This window comes from Carettochelys insculpta, chromosome 9 (assembly GCF_033958435.1).
Source record: "Carettochelys insculpta isolate YL-2023 chromosome 9, ASM3395843v1, whole genome shotgun sequence".
NCBI lineage: Eukaryota > Metazoa > Chordata > Testudines > Carettochelyidae > Carettochelys > Carettochelys insculpta.
This window is the reverse complement of record NC_134145.1, coordinates 19,508,940-19,529,447: the sequence shown is the minus strand read 5'-3', so window position 1 is coordinate 19,529,447 and position 20,508 is coordinate 19,508,940. Positions and strand designations below refer to the sequence as shown.

Sequence of the window (20,508 nt, the reverse complement as noted above, 5' to 3'; positions counted from 1 at the left end):
GCTTGTGATTGGCTGGCGGTAGGGCCGGGGCGGGGGGGGACGCGACGGGGCTGTGACGTACCCTCCCCTGGCAGGCTGGAGCAGCGCGTGGCTGGGCGAGATTCGGGCTTAGCGTGGTGCTCTGCGGCACGTGCGGGAGGCGCCCAGACGGACCGAGTGGCACCACCCCTCCCCCGGCTTGGAGTGGGCCCTCTTGTATACAGGGTTGCGCTCAGTGGGTCTCCGCCTCCTCCCCCCACCAGTGCAGGGGCGCAGGAGGTAGGGCAGCACCCTTAGGTTTTGCACGCAGCTTCCCAGGGCCAGGGCCAGGGCCAGGGCCGGGGTCGGGCCCTCGTCCTCTCCCCCCCAACTTGCCGGCTTTGCCAGATAGGCTCCTGGCCTGGGGGCAGATCCCGCAGGTCCTGCCAGCCCCACTGCCTTCGCCGCCCACCGGCCTCACGAGCTCTGCTGCCGCCCCCCGGGGCCGGCGGCCGCATGCTTTGCACCGGCGTCTCGCTGCTAGGCCAGCGAGCTGCTCCTGGCCTCCACCCACAATTAATCAGCTGCCCCCAGGAGCGGTGAGGCGCCGGACGCCCTCACGGCACATGGCATCCAGGTGGTCTGGTCTGGGGGAGTTTTTTCAACTATTGGAGGGGCACGTACAGCTGTAAGGGGGAGGGGTGTAACTCAGCAACACCCCCAAACTTGTTCCGGTGCCACCGCCCTTTTGGTGCGGTAAACTTAGCACAGGCACCGAGATCCAGCTCGCTCCGATTCTTCCCCCTACCCAGCCCTTGGCAGCTCAGAGGGCTCCAGCCCAGGCTACACCGGATAGGGAGGGGCTGGCTGGGAGGTCAGGACCTTACCAAATTAGTGGTCCATTTTGGTCAATTTCATGGCCCCAGGATGTTAAAAACCCTAAATATTATGACTTTAAATCTGAAATGCCATGGTGGTGGTTGCCAGGCCCTGCCCCAAGAAGAGGTTGTGGAGGGTTACAAAGTTAGTGCAGTATTGCTATCCTGGCTTCTGGGCACTTGCTGCAAAGCAGCAGCAGGGGGCTGGGAGCCCAGCTCCCAAGGCAGAACTGCTGCCAACAGCAGTGCCAATGGAAGGCTGGCATGGTATGAGGTTGCCACCCTTACTCATTGTTGTCAGCAGCCGCCATTCCCTAGCTGCCCAGCTCTGAATACGGCAGCACAGAAATAAGAAACGCATGTGTGCTATTATCAATGCTTTTTTTCTGACTATGGCACAGTATGCTGTACTGGCACCTCCTGGCAGGGGGGCCCTGCCAACCCCAAAACTGGGGTGCGCAGCCCCACCACCAGCTCCAGCCCTGGGGAGCCAGCTGGGGCTGGGGACCCCTGGCAGTCCTGGGTCTGAGAGCTGGCTAGGGCAAGGAGCTTTGCTGACAGCTCCAGCCCTTTTGAGCCAGCCGGGGCGTGGGGAACCCCAGAGCCCCTGCAGCCCTGGGGCTGGGAGTTGTCCAGGGCAGGGAGCTCTACCCACAGCCCCAGCTATGGGAACCCTGCAGGCAGGGGTGAGGGTGGGGGGCAGTTGCTGCATACCAGCTCTTTTTTTCTTAAAAAAAACAAAAACAAGTACTGTATATACCTGTCTAACTGAAGCTTCCACTTCATGCATTTAATGAAGTGCACTCCAACTCATGAAGGCTTATGCTAAAATAAATTTGTTAGTATTTGAGGTGTCACAAGACTCCCACTCATTCTTTTTGCTGAAACAGACTTTCATGGCTACCTCTCTGAAATCTTATCCCCTAATATAAACATTATAAAATTCTTTCTGAATACAAAGTATTTACACATTTGCCTACATACACCTTGCTGTTAAGAAACTCTATATTACTATCACAGAAATCTGACTGCATGATCACTACCTGTAATACATGTAAGACACAGTGTAGTATCAGTTTTCTTTTTTGGCACTAAATTAGCAAAGTGATTAAAATAAAACATACAAATGTTTTGGCAGGGGAAAACATTATTTGAGATTTATGGTGCCAAAGAGACCAGCAGACAATTCTGATTCATTGCCAAGTGTTTAAAGTTGTGGCAGTAACACTGCAAATACTCTATTTGTAAACAAAACTCATCCAAAACAGAAGAAAACTGAGTAATGTTTTTAATTTATTTTCAAGAAAAAAAATCACATTTAAATTACAACTTAATCAAGTACTTAATTTTGTTCTTATGTATACAATTAATAAACTTTGTTCTGAAATTGGGACCTTATTTGTTGTAATAGTCTATATGGTAGATAATTGCATATTCAGGATTTGTGAAATGGGTCATTGGGAAATATGAAGGAAAGACATTTATAAAAAACCATTATATACAAAAATGATATCCACATATTTGTATCCTAATCTATAAGGCAAGTAACATTTAAAATATGTTATTTCATGATTATCTTCAACAAGTCAATACAACACATTCATATTACCAGTGGTCAAATACAAAGCTTTGTTGCAGTATGTCAAATGCAACAAATCTTTGTATCTTTTACAATTTTTCTCTGAGAACATTAGGTAAGCAGCAAAGTTTTCATCACAGACTAAGCAGTAACTAGGGCAGGTACAGTATATTTAAAGGTACAGCATATTTTATTGTACGTGTAGGCTAAAAAGGCCAGACTAATTTTTTAACTTAAATCTTAAAAATATACTTGTGAAACTTATTCCACAAATATTTAAACATTTTATACACAAGGTATTTTATAAAACAATATAGTTTAATACAGGGCAGTATACCTGGAATTCCAATTCACTTCTGGGACTTAGTTTGGGTTTTTGGGGCATTACTAACAATATGAAATTTAGTAAATAGGACCTAATCATGTAAATACTGAAAATTCACACTGAAAATTAAGCAATTTTGAAGTTCCACTGAAGACATATATAAATATATATAAATGTTTGCAGCTTTAGGATTCTACATTGGAATATATTAATTTGACTCAATTCATCAAATGACAATGTACATTTTGAAGAACTTCTTTGACCTGAAGTAATTCGTTATCATTATCTTTGGAAAATCTTGGACTTCCTAAAAATACCTATAAGATTTTCATTCTTAGGTATTGAATGGGAGAGAAAGTTGTGATTTTAAGCAGTGCACATTTGGTTTAAGATGTTTACTAAGATTTGCCATGCAACTTGTAAGAAATTAATAAGGTATCACCTTAGATGATCATTAATATTATAGACACTCTCATTTAAAAAGCTAATTTTAGACTGACTTTTCACATACTGCTTGGCCCATAGTAACATCCTGCTTATCTGTAAATCTTAGAGTAACATCACCAAACACTTGACATTTTCAAGAAAAATGGTTCAAGCGACAATGCCTGTGCTTCCACTCCTAAAGAAAAAGGGGGAAATCACATAAGGAGAGGCCATTGTCTTACATTTCTGTAGCTCATTTCTAGCCCTGTTGAATGATGCAATAACCAAAATGCTGACTAGCATGAGAGCGCGTCAACTCCATAAGAATTCCCTTCATAATAACCCTGCAAGAAAATAAAACCTCTGGTTTTGGAATGGAGTCTTATGGAGGAGTAATTTTACAGGAAAATAGCATTTTACATGATACATATTTTGGTCATGGTAAGTTTTAAAATGAAGGTTTTTAAACAAAGAATCTTATGTAAAACCAATGTCCATTAATAAAAGAGTTGGGGAAATAAATAAATCCATATATCAAACCAGCTCTGTTACATCCATGACAAAATAGGTGTTTAAGTATGATGATATTTTATACTGTACTTAGAAAATTGTCAAGCTATTCAGAGTTCTGTAAATGCAAAAATGAATACCATTCAGTGAAGTGCATACAGGTAGGAACTGTACTCAATTTAATAACAAGTGACTGTAAAACTAGAAAACTGAGAAGCAAAGAATGGCATGAAAAAACCGAGGAAAACCATCCATTTTTATGGTGCCTTGTAAACATTCAGCAATGTTCCTCTCATGCTGTTTAAAAAGTTCATCTTTCATTGTGATTCAGCCATTTTAAAATGTCTGATACAAAACATTAAGCAGTGATTGTTCATATTATGCATATGCCGAAAGGATCTCAGAAAGTACGACAACATTTGTACACAGTGTCTTCTTTTGTGCTCTTTAGCATTACCCTTTCAAGTCAACATAATACCATCATCTTATAGATATAGCCCACAATTGTGTTTTTAAAAACCCAAAATATATTTCTCATTTTAAGGACAAAATCTTTTAAAGATCAAGCCAGCCTTCCATTTTGCTTACCCAAATTATATTACTTAGATGCTCAACTAATTGATTTATGTGGGGATGTAGATTTCTAAAACCCCTAGTTTTTAAAACTGAGCACTAGACATTTAAACTAAATATTTAATGCTTATCTTTGATAACATTAAAACAAAATAAAAGCTGGACCTTTGCTGTCATCAGTGCAGATGTATGTAATTTCTCCAGTGTTCCCAGAAGAGCTCATGCGTATATTGCATCATTCTACTAGCAGGTCCTGAATTCATTTGCAATGTCACTCCCTATCAAAGAGTGATGGGGCTGTCTATCAGTCCCATCTTTAGCAGGCTGAAATAGCTTTCTGGTTGGGTGAACGTAATTCCCTGTCCACAAGGCTATGCTACTGGGACAAATATGTGTGTGTGTCTCATTTATGTTGCATAGGTTATACCAAGGAACCTTAATGGATCAGAGCAGAAATAGGAGCTTTACGTAAGTAGAAACAAAAGGCTGCACAGAAAAGCAGTGATATTTGAGAAGAAAAATAGCCAAACTCCAAGTCTACTACGTATTATACGGTAGTTATAGCTATTACATGGTGGACATAGCTATTAAAAACAAATAAGAGGTGGAGAACTGGACTAAAGACATGTTACATAAGGAGGAACATAAGTGAGGTGAAAATTGATATAGTATGTGTGCCCAGTCAAGCTGTTTAGGCCTCCATTTCTAACCCTCTTATGTACCATACAAATAAAACTAGAAATAGAGCCATGTTTGCTCCTAGAGTGACACATTCACATACAATGAATGGATGCCAAACTGAAAAAGAAGAAAAAAAATAATATTCTTAACATCTAAGGCTATGTCTTCAAAGAGGGCATGGTAATCAGGGTGATGGGAGATTACTAATGAAGTAATTACTCAAAGAGGTACAGGCACTTCAAAGTGCCCAGGGCTACATGGAATGCCGACACTTCAAAGTTTGACACATCAAAGTTGCTGCAGGGGAGAATTTGCCTAATGAAGTGCTGCATATTCATTGCAGCACTTCATTAGTAATCTCCCATCACCCTGATTACCATGCCCCCTTCGAAGTTGGGGGCAAATGTAGACATAGTCTAAAAGACCTAAGTCTGCAACCACCATGGAGGTAAAAACTCCAGTTCAATTCAATGGAATCTTGCCTGCATTGAGATTTTACATGCTCAGGCTTTTGTGGGTACAGGTTGAATCTCTCTATTCCAGCACCCTTGGGACCTGACTGGTGCTGAACAAGAGAATTTGCTGGACTACAGGAGGTCAATATTGTCTAGCAGTCAATATTGTCCAACACTCCCACTGCTTACTTGGCTCTTAGAAGACATTTAGTGAGAAATTAGAGCTAAATAACAGCACAGAACACTGAGTCAGGACTGGTCATTCAGCTAACTACAATCATGCCAGATAATGGATGTTGCTGGACGAGAGCGTGTCAGATTAGAGAGGTTCAACCTGTATCAGCAACAATGGAAGAAAAAGCATACAGACAGCTAGCTGAATACTTTCTTTTAATTTCTGCTTGCTACTTCACTCAACCAGACAAAAGAAAAGGGCCCTAATCCAAACCTGAATCCAGATCTCAATTTTACTCATGGCTGTTATCTTCACAAAGGGCCAAAAATCTACTGAACTTGAAAAAGTTTTAGTCCAAGTTAATAGCCCTGGAATATTTGAAATCAGAGTTGAGGTTGGCAGCTTCGGCACACTGTTAGAGAAAAATACGACAGCTGAGGATATTTTAATACATTTGAGTAAATGTGGATGCTAGTTAATTATCAAACATGAAATCACACTACTTTAAAAACAAATTTTGTGTTCACACATCTTCTTCTTCTTATGGGTAGCAAAAAGAATGTATTTTCTAAATGGTACCAAGGTATAATTGGAAAAGAACACCTTAACTATACACCAGCTTCTGAGACAGAGTCTGGTGTTTCTGAATTTTTTTGACTTTAAACGGGAATGGCATATCTTGCTGTATCCTTTCGTCCCACGAGGAGGACTCTTCCACTAGCTGATAGCATAACATGGGAATTGGGTGGCAGGACTATTATTCTCCCTACATGTTGCTGGTTCTCATATCTAATATCCCCCAAACGGCTGCCCACACCTCCTTTTCTGTTAGCGTCAGCTCACACTCAAGTCAGAGGAGACAGTCTTGTGCTCTTAAATCCCAAATACCGAGATGAGATGGACACAGTTAAATTCCTCCACCCTGAGCCAGACCACTGCTGGAAGAATAATACAAGTGTGTTAGATGCCTCAACTGCAATCGTAAACAAAGACCTGAAAACTAGAAGAGAGACTCACGACCGTGAGACACCAACAGGGACTGAAGAAAGTATATATTAATAGAGTTTTCTCACAAAGGAACCTGAAAGGTTTGATTTGTTTGGATGGAAAGAGAAGACATGAATAAGCGATACTGAAGAAAAGCCTGTTTGTCCTGAACATATTTGACAAGTTTTCCTGAATGATTTCTCCATGTGGTAATTATTCTGCCAGTATGCTGGGGACCCAGCAGTCTCAGATACTCCTTCTAACCAACCACACTGCGCTTACCGCAAGTCAGGGGTTGGGATGGATAAGCAAATAGGATGTTAAAACCATCTCTCAAGTATCAAGAGAGTAGCTGTATTAGTCTGTATCTTCGAGAACAACAAGAAGTTGTGTGGCACCTTATAGACTAACAGATATTTTGGAGCATAAGCTTTCGTGGGCAAAGACCCGCTTCACCAGATGCATCTTTTGCCCACAAAAACTTATGCTCCAGAATATCTGTTAGTCTATAAGGTGTCACAGGACTTCTTGTTGAACTCGAAAACCTCTCTGTGGCTCTCTGATCCTGTGCCTCTCTCATACTCCCCAGACTTCAGGCTGCTCCATTTTACATCAGCTGCCAAAAGCCCACAAGGTCTGCTCTAGCAGCTAGTGATCAGCTAGGATGCCCCTGGGCGTATGTGCCTACTTCACTGTGGAGCAGGAAGGTGAGTGGTTTAGGTTCCATTATTGCAGACTTGCAGCACTGTAGGATTCAGGTATGCACGGAAACCAGGTTTTAATCTGCTTTGTTCCACTGGAGCACCTCAAAGCAGATTAATGATCTGGAGATTCTGATGGTATAAACTACAGATGCAGAACACAGAACTGATGTATAAAACTTTAGAGCACCCATGCTAAGACAGAATTGGTTGCTTTTTATTCAAGGAACCAAGATTTGAAACTTAACCATCTAGTCCAGAATTTCTAGGCATTTCTATGTCAGAGGGGCATCATCAGGTGGGTGATGAAGAGCCCAATTTGCTGACTCCAGGTGTTGCGTACACACATCTGCACACCTGCATGCAGATTGCTCGGTTGAAGGCTCACCTGCAGTATCTACCAAGTATGCACAAGGGTGCAAAAGCACACTTATTCAAAGGCTGGGTATCAGATACATGATGCTGGAAAAGGACTTTGAAAGAGAGGACAGAACTGTATAAGTGCTAAATAATATTGTTGTGATGGATATAATTACAGTTTGTTAAATCAATCATTCAGGTCTTGAAATAAAGTTATACCCTTACTTGCTCTTCTTTGTGAAAATGTCCTGTTAGCCTCACCACAGCTTAGCTAGGGAGAGAGTTTTTCTGAATGGAAAATGTACAATATATATGGCTAACCTCTGTCCCCTAAGAGTCTATTCATATAGGCTATGGCTACATGTAGTCGTAACTCAAAACAGCTTACGCAATTTGTGCAAAGCGATTTGTGTTAGCTTATTTCGAGGTTTCCACTACCTCTGTCAGCCCAGAGTTGCTATTTCAGGATACATTTGTAGCCCAAAATAGCAACAGTAGTGTAGCCATAGCCTCACACCAGGGAGGCTGTGCAGTTTTTAAAATCTAGCTACTGAGGATATTGTACTCTTTTCAAAAGTTACGTTAGTTCGGTGGGGGCATTTTACAATAAAAGTAGAAAAAATATTTATAGCAGTATTTTAAGAAGATGCCATAACTTGTGTTCATCATTACTGAGTTCTAAATCTCCTTAACACAAAACATTAAGGCTACGTCTACATTAGCACACTACGTCGAAGTAGCCTATTTCAACGTAAGAACATCGAAATAGGCTACTTTTACGCGTATCATCTACACGTCCTCCAGGGCTGGTGCCATCGATGTTCAACGTCGAAGTAGCGACGGAAAATGTTGAAAGGAGCTGCCCTGGAAACAAACGTGGAGCGTCCACACACACAAGCGCTCCCTGTCAAAATAAGGGGCCAGCAAAGCCCCAAGCCACTCCCTTAAAGGGCCCCTACCACACACACTCGGCCTGCACAGCACAAGATCCACAGAGCCGACAACCAGTTACAGACCCCATGCACGCAGCATGGACCCCCAGCTGCAGCAGCAGCCAAAAGCCCTGGGCTAAGGGCTGGTGCACACAGCGACCATAGAGCCCCGCAGGTGCTGGACAGAGCGTCTCTCAACCCCTCAGCTGATGGCCGCCATGGAGGACCCCGCTATTTCGACATAGCAGAATGCAGATCGTCTACACATGCCCTACTTCGACGTTCAATGTCGAAGTAGGACGCTATTCCCATCTTCGGATAGGAATAGTGATTTCAATGTCTCAGCGCCTAACATCGATTTCAACATTGAAATAGTGCACAGTTCGTGTAGCCGCGACAAGTGCTACTTCAACATTGTGCCAGCTACTTCGAAGTAGCCAGCTAGTGTAGACACACCCTAAGTAAGCTGCATGTGTGTACCCATAATATTTACATTTTAAATAAACATTCTTGTACAGATAGCAATTTTAAAGCATGGATTGACAAATAATGTATTGTATATTTCATAAATTTACTTGAAAAACATTTTCTTGTAGGTTTTCATTTTTATATTACTTGTCCTATATTCAATTCCTATTTTAAATTTTGGTTACACAGTCAATACAGCCATATTTCCAATCAGGGGAAGAATCAAACTACACAAGGAAGTATCCTATTTAGGAATACCATCATGTTTGCTTTTAAATGTGTGGAGGATGTATGAATTTTGATAACTTAACAAAAGTTGATTATCTTTAACATAGATCTTGAGTTATTAATCTATGACTTGGCTCAGAATTTCAATATATCCAGGCTTCCTTACTTGCTCTCTGTAATTTTTAAAGAAAGGTGCACTTAAAAATGCATTCAAACGTCAGCTGCTAATAAGCACTTATCAGCATGTATGATCTGGGAGAAGTACATGAGAATAATGTTTTTTTATTTTCAGCTGACATCCGTGAGCTGTTGCTGGCAACCTTTGAGAAACTAGTGATATGAGGAATGAAATTAGAGGGTGAAAATTAGCATTATTTGGCATTACACATATTACCCAGCATCATGATTAATGGATGCTCTTGTCGTTTCTCTGGGTACCTCAACATCAGAACAACTTAAATATTTAATTTTGAATGGGTATTTCATTTTCTCAGCAGCACAATTCCTACATTAAAACAGTACAGAAACTACCTTTCAGCTGACAAGACATTAATGTCACAAATGACATAATTATGTTGGCCAGAAGCAGGCTAACACATGCCTATTTTAACTCAAAAATACTTTTTAATTGCATTTTGCACTGTTTTTGGTTCTTTGTCACAAAATGTGTATTGCCTTTGAATTCCAACTTTGTCTAAAATGGAGTGTTTGGACCTAGGGTTTTGGCTCTGCCCTGTCTTTACTTTTGCAATTCATCCATGATGAGACATCTTGCTCACTCAGAGACTTTTCTAAGTATAAAAACAATAAACATCTGGTTTGCCCCATCAGATGAAGACTTGTGAAATTAATATTCCATCACATTCTAATATAATAGAACTGTGAAGACAAACATAATGCCCCCTTTCTCCTGAAAACTGGTTCACCTTGTAGGCTGTACATCATTAAATTTGCAAAGTTTAATGATGTTTTATTTAAAATAGTTTCCTATGCAAACGAAAATATTCTTATCTTGAAGCCACGCAGAAAATCTTGATTGACATTCTGCTCTTTGTATGTGCATGAAATTCAGTTCTCAAGCACAGGGAAAATAGGGTAGTGGAAATAAGATTGACTCTGCTAACCTCTGTAGAAACAGGGCTAAAGTTTCAGTCACAGGCTCCAAGTTTAAACACCCACTTTATGCATGCAACTATTTTTCCAAGTACAGCTATTTTCTTATGCAAATGATGCAACTGGGTAAAAGATCTGCATGTACAAATGTGTTTACCATGCATACAAAATGGACAATGGGCACAGTTAGCTGCCAAACTATTAATCCCATTTTCTTGTTTCACTTTACAATCTTTCAATTTTGCTTCCATGACAGGTCAGTGTTGGAAAAAATGCTAGCTTACCAAATAAATAAATAACTATATAAAATAAATAAATCCACAGGCCTGGAAAATCATAGGCCAGATATACATTGGGAGCACTTTAGAAGTTCCTCCTACTGAAAAAGTTTTGCTAGTTCTGCTAGTCCAGTCCACTCTAGACACAGGCGTTAGCTCCCTCAGCTCAAACTTTTCGAAGTATAACCACTGTAATGACTCAGTCTTTACACAACACAGAACCATCCAGTCGACAAGACAAGAGACAGTGAGTTAGGAGACCTGGGCTCTATTTCTGACTCTGCCATGGAATCAACTCTGTCACCTTAGGCAGGTCTTGAGCTTTCAGTGCCTCCGTTTCCCCAGAGTAAAATCATTTTTCAGTTGTGTAAAATACTTTATGAACTATGGATAAAAAGTGCTGTATCAGGGCCACACAGTACAACTACACTGCATTCTTTTATCAGTTATCTTTGGGGCTGGGGCCTGGCTTTGTGTAGCTCTTAACTATTGAGACAAGTAACTTTTCTTACATGTCCATAAAGCATCTCACACATGGTGCTTCCAAATCTTCCAACAAGCAGGATTGCCAAAGTGAAGGCAGTTGCTGAAAATGTGTCCTTTAATACAATCACTCTCCAGAGTTCTGCAGGCTCAGAGTCATCACAGACTGCCAGATTGCCTGCTTATTTAATAATGTACACATCTGCAAAGTGTCAGGCTACTGGGAAGAAACTAGAGTCCATAAAAGTAGAAAACAGTATTGGAAAAGTTGCATTGTTTACTCTGACACTTGAAATGTGTATTTTAACAAGTGTGAACCTTGAGTTTGGTTTGGTTATTTTTTTTTCTTTCTTTTTTTGGTGGAGGGGAATATGTTATAACTTCAACCTTTAATAGAATATACTTTTGGAGTTAAACCAGCTAAACAATTGAAGATAGACCTTGTATTTATCCCTATTGTAAGCCATACTAAGGCCTGAAAAAAAAGTAAATTAGTTTGCAGGTTCTACTTATCTTTCGTTTCATGAGGCACCCCCTTCTTTTTAACAGCTATCAGTATTGTATTTAAATCGTATACATTGACAAAATGTAATCTACCTCTGTAAGCATTGTGCCATTCAACAGTACTACTATTAAATTGGTATACCACAGTTTAAATTACATCCATTTCATGAATGGTAAAATGCTAAAACTCAAGTGTCTAACTGCCAAAATACAGCCTTACTGGAATGAGTACAATTTACAAATACAATAATTACATTTTAAAACCATTACCAATGTTACATCTAGAAGTAAATACTGGTCAAGATGGTGTTTTCTCAGGAAAAAAAAATGCTGAAAGTCGCTGACACTTCCAATAGAAGTGCCTCAAGTGCAGGATTTAGTTCATTTCCCTTAACCATAATTCAAACCCGTTCCACACACAGGAGTCCTTGGTTATCTGGATTTTCCGTATACTTGCATAAGCTTCAATTAGTTATCAGCCAAATATTTTCCTGTAAATAGAATATGTTAACACAACAGATTACTGAGCATAATTATCTCCCATTCTTTTGCACCTAGATGATCCGTGTTAACACTCAACAGTGATACTTGATCTTACCCTAGTTTCATCAGTGACGCAATCCTGGTTTTATCCAGATCACCACAAAAATCACATCTTGATTGCGTTTTTTGAATATGAATTTGTCACACAAGGGCCACACTTCACACACAGGTGCTCCTTCTCTCTGTCCTAGAGGCACCCAGACACTGGACCCCCGATGCAAGAAATCCACTGAGACCAGGGTTCTAGTGTCCCATTAGCTTCACCTTCCACTCCACCATGGGGCATGAACCCAGACAATGTTATTCAGGGCTGACAGTAAACACCAGGACTCATTGGCGCTCCCTGCACCAGGCCTGGCACCCTTAGGAAGAGGCAGAGGGTGGCTCTCGGCCCCTGAAAGGGGAAGGTTCTCAAGAAGAAGAGCCAGACACCTCCAGCCAGTCCTTCATGGGAGTCCTGGGTCTGCAGCAGCAGCACCTAGCAGCCCTGGGGCTTCAGTGGTGGCTTGAGGGACCCAGGCTACTCACCGCTGACTTAGGAGCCAGGAATCCCAGACCCTTTTATGCTGCCAGGCTCCAGGGCAGCTGCCCCTTTTATTCCCTACCCATTGACCTTGCCAGGAGTATCCACAGTACTGCTGTGGCAATGCTTTAATGTTGCTGCCCCTTTCACCCTGGACAGAAGGGCAATGAAGCACTGCTCAAGCAGCACTACCAGACCCTACCAATACTGCTGTCGTCTGGGTGTGGGCCGCACCAGCCCGCTTCCACCTCTGATGATATTCACAAACAGGCAGGAAGGGTAGTTGGGCCAGTCTGGGTGGGAATTGCACTTCTTCAATGCGTCCTATGAAGATTCTGCCAGTGAAATGCTTATAGCTCCCTCAGTGGCACTTAAAGCTGCTGTCCCTGTTGCTCTTCCTGATACATTCCCCACCCTGCTAAGGAGAAGGGCTTTGTGATGCACTTACCTGCTGCAAATCTCTTTTTAATGAGTGAAAACCGGTATCCTGCTCCCACAAGTTCGATATCACAGCTGGAGAGAGTGCTCCCTTCACTTGTAAACTGCACTACCAAAGGCGCAGGTTTGCTCGGCCCTTCCGACAGCTGGAATCTTGCCAGCAAAGAACCCACACCTTTGGATTAAGAATTCCAGACGGAGACCATTACAAGAGAACAAAACATGCATTGCTGCTGGGAGGGCTGTTAGCAAAGCAGCCAAGTGAATGTAATAGCGAATGACATTCTTGATTCCAAAAGTGTCTACAAATAGATCTGGTTCCCCAAGCTGTACGCATGGCAGGAACCGTACATTGATCAGACTGTGAGAGTTTCATCAAATCATACTTCAGCAGCCTGTGACCTTTGCAGATTTTAGAGACATAAATCAGAAGCAAATAAGCTGCAGGAGTCATGCAAAGCAGAAATGAAATGCTAGTGTGCCGGACCCCAGGCATGTGCCCTATAGCATGCTATAGGGCCATTGGTCCAAGGTGAGGCCCTGAGAACAGTAAATGTTTGTGGGGTGGCGGGAGAGAAGAGGGGGATAATGGAAATTACTTAATCCTGGAGAAACTTGTAAGATCACCCTGGGGCTGAGGACACTTAGTTTTACAAACCAGCCGGTTTTTCATTGATGAAATTAAAACCCAAGTCCTTACCCATTTCCTTTACACTCCTAAAACAGGAAGGAAAACATTTGACCAAACAGTTACACTGATTTTGCTCACACTTTACAAAGCTAATTTGCTCCTGTTCTGTGAACAGTATTTTATGATGTCATTGATTCGTTGGTGGATGGGAACAAAGATGATAAACTGGTCAATGTCTTTAATTAAAAACAATTAGTAACTGAAATCAATTAAATGTAAACATGCATTATTACCTCCGTTTTCTGATTTTTGCGAGATATCAGGGATCTTCCACAATATTCTTTGCTGTTCAGTATTCCTTTAAAAAAAGGAACAAAGCAGTGTAAATGAGGGAGAAATGAAGGAGCCCTTCTGAGTCATTTGCATTCCAGAATAGGTACTGGGAACAGTGTGAAATTAATTGAAAATGTTTTCATCTGGCTAGGAGTTTCATGAGGTCGTACTATCCAGAGGCACAACCAGGACCGTAAGGCCTACCCATGATTATAAAGTGATTTGAGATCTATGCTGAAAAGCACTCAAAGTGCTGAGTGTCATTAATATTAAAATGACTTCCACATTCTCGCATGCTGGTTAAGATCAGACAGTTCATTTGTGAAAATGACAGGAAAAAAAAAATCAGAAGAGCCTTTCATGTCTTCCATTGCTGCAGAAAGTAGATCCTCATGCCTAGCATTCCCATTGTGATCCTGCACGTCTCTGCTGGAGCCTTACAAATACCAGCATATCTCTATCTCTGCTGGGGAGGAAGTACAGTTATGAGCACGAAAGTGACAAGGATGGCAAACAATAGGGAATGGCTTTGTTGTATTAGACTTTCATACCAAACAGCAGGTGGAAGCACAGCTTGAAGTTTTGTTACTCCTCCATCTATGGGAACTAGGAACTGGACGTTGTTTAGAGCTACGGGTGTAGTCATTGCCTCTGTATTATATTTATAATCAATGCGAAGGTCAGTACTTGTAGATTCACACCGCCAGTTCACTGCAAGGTTTAATGGAGTAGACTGAATACCCTGGGCAGATACCTTAGAAAAAGAGAGAAAAAACAATATTTAGTTTCTTTGGGATTAGAGGGAGAAATCTGAATCTGTGGAAATAAAATCACTGTTGATTTTAGAGTAGAGAACTCCCCACACATCCCCAGTAAGATTGTAAGGGACTCAAGTCACACACAGTCCAATGGTATTGAAAAGACAATACTTGTGCAAAGCTATTCTTGTATTAAAGAGAAGACTGTTTCAGGTAATTTACTCTTCTGTGCCAGAGACAATTTCTATAAAAGTTACAATGTTAATGGCATTTTTTTTACAAAATTTGACTTTGAAAAAGCACTTACCTGGTATTTGAGCATATCCACGTTGTAATACGTTGCTTGCGGTTTCTGGTCAGACACTTTTTTTAGATGAGTCATCAGATTTGGCATATTTACCCAGAATTCTTTTGTGTTGGCATCAGTTTGTGTACTGTCACTGTGGGTTTATAAAAATAAATGGTTAACCATTTTTATGAACACAATCTGTACAAGTAAGTTCTTCTCCAAATAATCAGAGGATGTAACCTCAAATATGTTGTACAATAGGATTTAATTCTACACTTACAAAACAATCCCCTTTTTTCTGTTTTTTTAAATATTTCATGAAAAACCTACCTTGGCTTCAGCAGGAAAAATCTCCACAGATGTAACATGCATATATAACTTTGTAAGTTAATGCTGTTGAGAACGAGGGCCTAATAAGCACTGGCTAGAACTGGCCAGAGTGAGAGAAAGCTCTGTTAAAACTTTCTATTCTGCTGTTAGACAGGCACCCCTTTGGGGTGACTAGCCTGCCCTGCGGCTTGCACTGCCAAAGCTACATTCTATCTTTAACAATCAGCTTGGCTGAGAGTTAATGGGACTATGTCTCCTCAAGCTATGAATGGCCTCCCCAGCTCAAGATGAACACACAGCCAAAGTGACTTTAGTGCAGCAGGGATGACAGCCACTGTGGGCTCCTGGGGAAGCTGGGATCCACAGCCCCAGGAGGGGTGGAGTCCTGAGTGGAAGGGGTGGGACAAAGGGCTGGCAGTCATGACACTGGGCCTCCCCAGTGCTCAAAAGTTGCGTGGAACAATGCTCCCCTGGCATTTTTCAAAGGGGCCCAGTGCTCCAGGCTGCTGCTGCTGCTGCTGCTGCTAAGGTAGCAGTGGTGGCTGGGAGCTCCAGGCCCCAGCCCCCTTTGAAACGCTGGGACCCTGTGCAGTTGCCTCCCTTACTCCCCATTTCTCCTACTGCAGCTACAGAGTAACATTTCTTGTAAGTATCTACAAAGCTTTTGTAAAATTATACTCACCAGCAGAGAAGTTGGGGATTTGGCAAGACGTGTTCTAACCTGTTGTAATTTATCACACGGAAGGTTAGAACAGCTGGGGCTGGATTATTGGCAAAATGTCTGGTAATTCCTGCAGGAAATGACAGGACCATTTCTCCAGTTATCTTCACTATACATCTTCAAAAATCAAATAAAAGAAGACAAAGGGAGAGAAGAAAGAAAGCAATTTAAAATATAGCCCAGGTGGTGAATAATCTGCATCAAGCCAGGCATGACGGAGGTGGTGACATCTCATTCCTTCCTTGTTACACTTGCAAAGAAAATCTACTCCTTCCTAAAACAGCATTAGTCTGAATAGAGAAAAAATTCAATATTTGGGCAACAAACGGAAGACTTGATCTTTCTCTGTATGCCTCTGGACTCACTTTTCTCTTCACAACAGAAAAACAAAACCAACCATCTTAAATTGAACAGTTGTCAACAGTGCAGTATTGCTTAGGACAGATTTAGCTTTTTGCTCTTTGAGCCAGGCAAATGGAACCGAGCTGTAATTCAATCCCAGGTCCCCCAGTCCAGCCTTAGTTATTGCTGTCTTCTGGTCATAGAAGCAGCCCACTCACAGTGTTTATGCAGTGTCTCAGAGTCTCTGCTTGAACATGGGGAGGGGAAGAAGGGGAAGCTTTTATCACCCACACTAACAGCAGCTTCAGCTCAGCCAGTTCCCCCAGTGGCTCAGAATGGTAAAGGGAAGAGTCCAACTCAGAGGTAGGAAATATCCAAAATGCAGGAATTATTATTTTGATAGAGGAGTACTCAAGATACTGGAAAGCATTGTTTCTGGCAGTCAAACAATTGCAAACAAACAAACAAAATAACATGGCCCACCTTGTCCTAGTTTTACTCATTCCACTTGGTGCTTTCTGATGCCAACTTTATACAGACATGGCAAGCCCACAGCACCGCGGGTGTTAGAGATAAAGACTGACAAGATTAGTGCCAAGGCCAACTCTTTAATAAAGAAATAGTAGCTTTCAGGATTTCAGTAGTCATAAATGGAACAATACTATGCAACGATGCCATAAACAGAAGGTTGTGTATAAGCTGCATTCTGGATACAATATAAAGACTAACTGGGAAATCTCTGCATTGATTTTTGGCATTTTTATTTCCTTGCTTATTTGTTGTTTCAAGGCCTCAAACTAATTTGGTGACCATACTATTAGTTCTTTGCTTGTTGCTGATCTATGCACATTAATACAAAGAAGCAGACCACAATGTCCTTGGCATCCAAATATTGGAACAATCATTTACAGGAACAATCATTTCAAAATACGGTCTCTGAATTTATATGCCTGTATCTTTTAGTGATCGTATTATATCTTCCGCCTTGCTATGCAAACAGCATGCAGTAAAAAGTTTAGGGGCTGAGAATACAGAGTGTGACTGTGTATCAAAGTCATTCTGTAAATCTAAGTTGAAGAGGGAGTCATAGCAGGGAGAAGATGTAGTATGGAATATGAATGTGATTTCAAATTCAAGTACTCTCATCTGAAAACACTCAGCTGTTCCTACTGCAAAGCCACCATGAAAGTGGGGGTGGGGGGCAGAGTGGGGAGTACATGGCTGTGCAGTGGTCTATATAGCACCCTTAGGCTGTTCTTAGTTATGCCACAGGCTGGTTTGAGCCCCATTTGGACCAGAATCTCATAACACAGCCTCTGCAGCTATGATTCTAAACTCGTGGCTGAGAACCTAGCTCACTGAAAGAGATTCATACACATATACTTAATGTTTTCAGAGAAATTGTTGAGGATATTGCTCACTAACATGGATAGGACAACCCCTGGCTCTCCAGTGAGTGGCAAAAGGCATCTAAGGATATTCTGGCAAGAAGATGGGCTTTAGTACAGTACTATGTCTGCTGCATGGAATGAGGGACTGATGTGTGAAATGGTATTCTAGTGGTACTAGTTTGTGTTTATCAGCTACATGCTGAATGGGGCAATGAGGCCACAGAACTGGAAATCAGGAAACGTGGGCGAGGCACTTCACCGCTTTCTGTGCCTCCACATCCACATCTGTACAATGGGAATAATGATACCTGCTGCCTTCATTTATAAAGCACTTCAGAGTAATCCTCAGCTCCTATACAGGACTCATAAATTTCAAATATATAAAAACTTCACTGAAAATACTCAAGCTGCTAAGAGCAAATAAGATCACAACTAAACATACAAAGCAGGAAATACAGACCAAAGTTGAAAACACGCTAAAGACGTTACCTCATTCTGGCTATGTCTACACCAGAAGGTTGTTTCAACAAAACTGGCATTTTGTCAACATAACCCAGGGAGCGTCCAGATAACCAAGCAGATTTTGTCAACAGTAAGTCGACAGAAAGCAGCCTTTTCGTCAACAGTCGTACCCTGCTCGCCACAAGGAAGAATGCCTCTGATGACAGAGATGTGTCAATAAAGGCAGGTTTGGATGTTCCAGAGGGGGTCTTCTGTTGACAGAATAGGTGTCCAGGGCACTGTGCAGGTGCCCTGGGGGGACACTGCCTACAGCAAGCAGGCCGTTCTTAAAGCTTCAGGGAGCGCAGGAAACTCTGTGGCAGGCAGTGGAGAACATGGAAACAGCAGAGCTACCATCTGCAGTCCCCTATGGCTTCTCAGCCCCTCCATGCCTGAGAGCATTGCCAGATGTCAGAAAGCCAGCCACCCCGAGACCCCGCTGGGCCCTTGAAGAAGTAGACTGAGGGGGACCAGAATCCACCCGAGGGCACCAAGATGTGGGCCGTTTCCTGAACCAGTGCCAAGGTCCAGACCCTGTCGGACCTATGGTGGGAGAAGATGACGACACTGCAGGACCCCAAAGCCAAGTGTCAGAATGTACCCATATACAGCCAGATGGCTGCAGCCTTGGTTGAAAGGGACCACCCCACCACTCCCCTTCTGCCCACTGCTCCCGAGGCTCACCCAGACCCCACCACAGCCCTGCTGCCTTCATACCTCCCCTTGCTCCTGGCCCCAACCCAGCCCTGATGGGGGCCCTGAACCTGTGGCAGGAGGGGATCCTGATGCAGATGCCACTCAGGGTCCTGCTCCCCCTCAGGTTTGCAGACCCCCCTCCCATTTTGACAAGCTCTGTCCCAAAACCCTCATCAAAGATCTGATGCCTCTGATCCATGTCCCAAGTCCCCCACCCCACTGTAAATAGTTCACTGCATGGCACTGTTTGTAAATAGTTTTTTCTTACACTGTTTCTTTCACACTGTTTTTTCTTTAGTTCAGTAAAATGTTATTTGAGCTCCACACCCACATCCCTCTTTACTGGGCAGGGGTTGGGGACAGGTGAGGGGGCAAAGGAAGGGGTCATGGTGGGGATGGGGTAGGGCTGTGCACCTGTGGACCCTACTGGGAGTGCTCTGGGGAGGGTTACTGAGGGCCATAGGAGAAACTCTCCCTCAGGGCCTCCTGGATCTGCATCGTATTCTGATGGGCCTGGTGGATTGGAGCTGCACCCTGCTGCTCATACTCATAGTCAGCATCCACCCCGTCCACTTCAGGAGAAAGGCCTTCTCTTTCCACTCCCCCTCCACTATGTTATGCAGGGCACAACACATGGCCACAGTTTGGGGGATGTGGTGCTTCCCTACATCCGGGTGGGTGAGCAGGCACCTGAAGCATGCCTTGAGGTAGCTGAAGGCACACTTGGTCTGCAACCTGACCTGGCTGAGGTGGTCATTGAAGAGTTCATGGCTGGTGTCCAGCTAGTCAGTGAACGGCTTCATGAGCCAGGCCATGAGGGAGTAGGCTGCATCTCCCACAATGCACAGTGGCACCTGAATATCCCTGACCATCAGCTCACAACAGCGGACGAATGTGCCCATCTCCATCCTCTGGCATAAGCTGGAGTTGTGGAACGCACAGGTGTCATGTGCCTGGCCTGACCACCTGACAAACGTTTATGACCTGGCCATGGTGGTTGACCAGAGTCTGCAGCACCATTGAGAAGCATCCCTTCTGGTTTATATGCTTGACTGTGCTATTCTCCAGGGCACGGATTGGGATGTGGGTCCCACTGATAGCCCTGATAGAGTATGGGAACCTTAGGGTGGTGAATCTGGCCACAACTGTGTCCATGTCTCCCACAGCAGGATGGTGTTGATGGCCATCAAGACCTGCAGAGGGTGGGGACTGCACACATGTCAGGGACTAAGGGAGGGTGTCCCTGGCCTCCTCCCATCTCCCCAAATCTCTCCTGGAGCCCCCCATGAAGCTGGGCTGTATGAGGGTTGGACAGCACAGTCTTCCAGGGATATGGCTTTCCTCCAACCACACCCTTTGCACTCCTGAACCCACTTCCTGAGAAACCCTCTTTGGTAG

The 20,508-nt window shown here is 43.0% G+C and overlaps 1 protein-coding gene across 1 annotated transcript in view; it reads right to left on the bottom strand.

The window, feature by feature from the left end:
• Window positions 1-11,900: 11,900 nt before the first annotated feature.
• SGIP1 (SH3GL interacting endocytic adaptor 1) overlaps window positions 11,901-20,508 on the bottom strand; it is a 103,953-nt gene continuing 95,345 nt past the window's right edge. The window contains exons 20-25 of the mRNA XM_075003249.1: window positions 16,142-16,297; window positions 15,148-15,280; window positions 14,634-14,836; window positions 14,043-14,107; window positions 13,129-13,293; window positions 11,901-12,105 (exon numbers count right to left, since the gene is read on the bottom strand). Of these exons, the coding sequence (XP_074859350.1) occupies window positions 12,083-12,105; window positions 13,129-13,293; window positions 14,043-14,107; window positions 14,634-14,836; window positions 15,148-15,280; window positions 16,142-16,297 (745 nt within the window). The 3' untranslated portion in view covers window positions 11,901-12,082. The remainder of the gene's footprint in view (window positions 12,106-13,128; window positions 13,294-14,042; window positions 14,108-14,633; window positions 14,837-15,147; window positions 15,281-16,141; window positions 16,298-20,508) is intronic.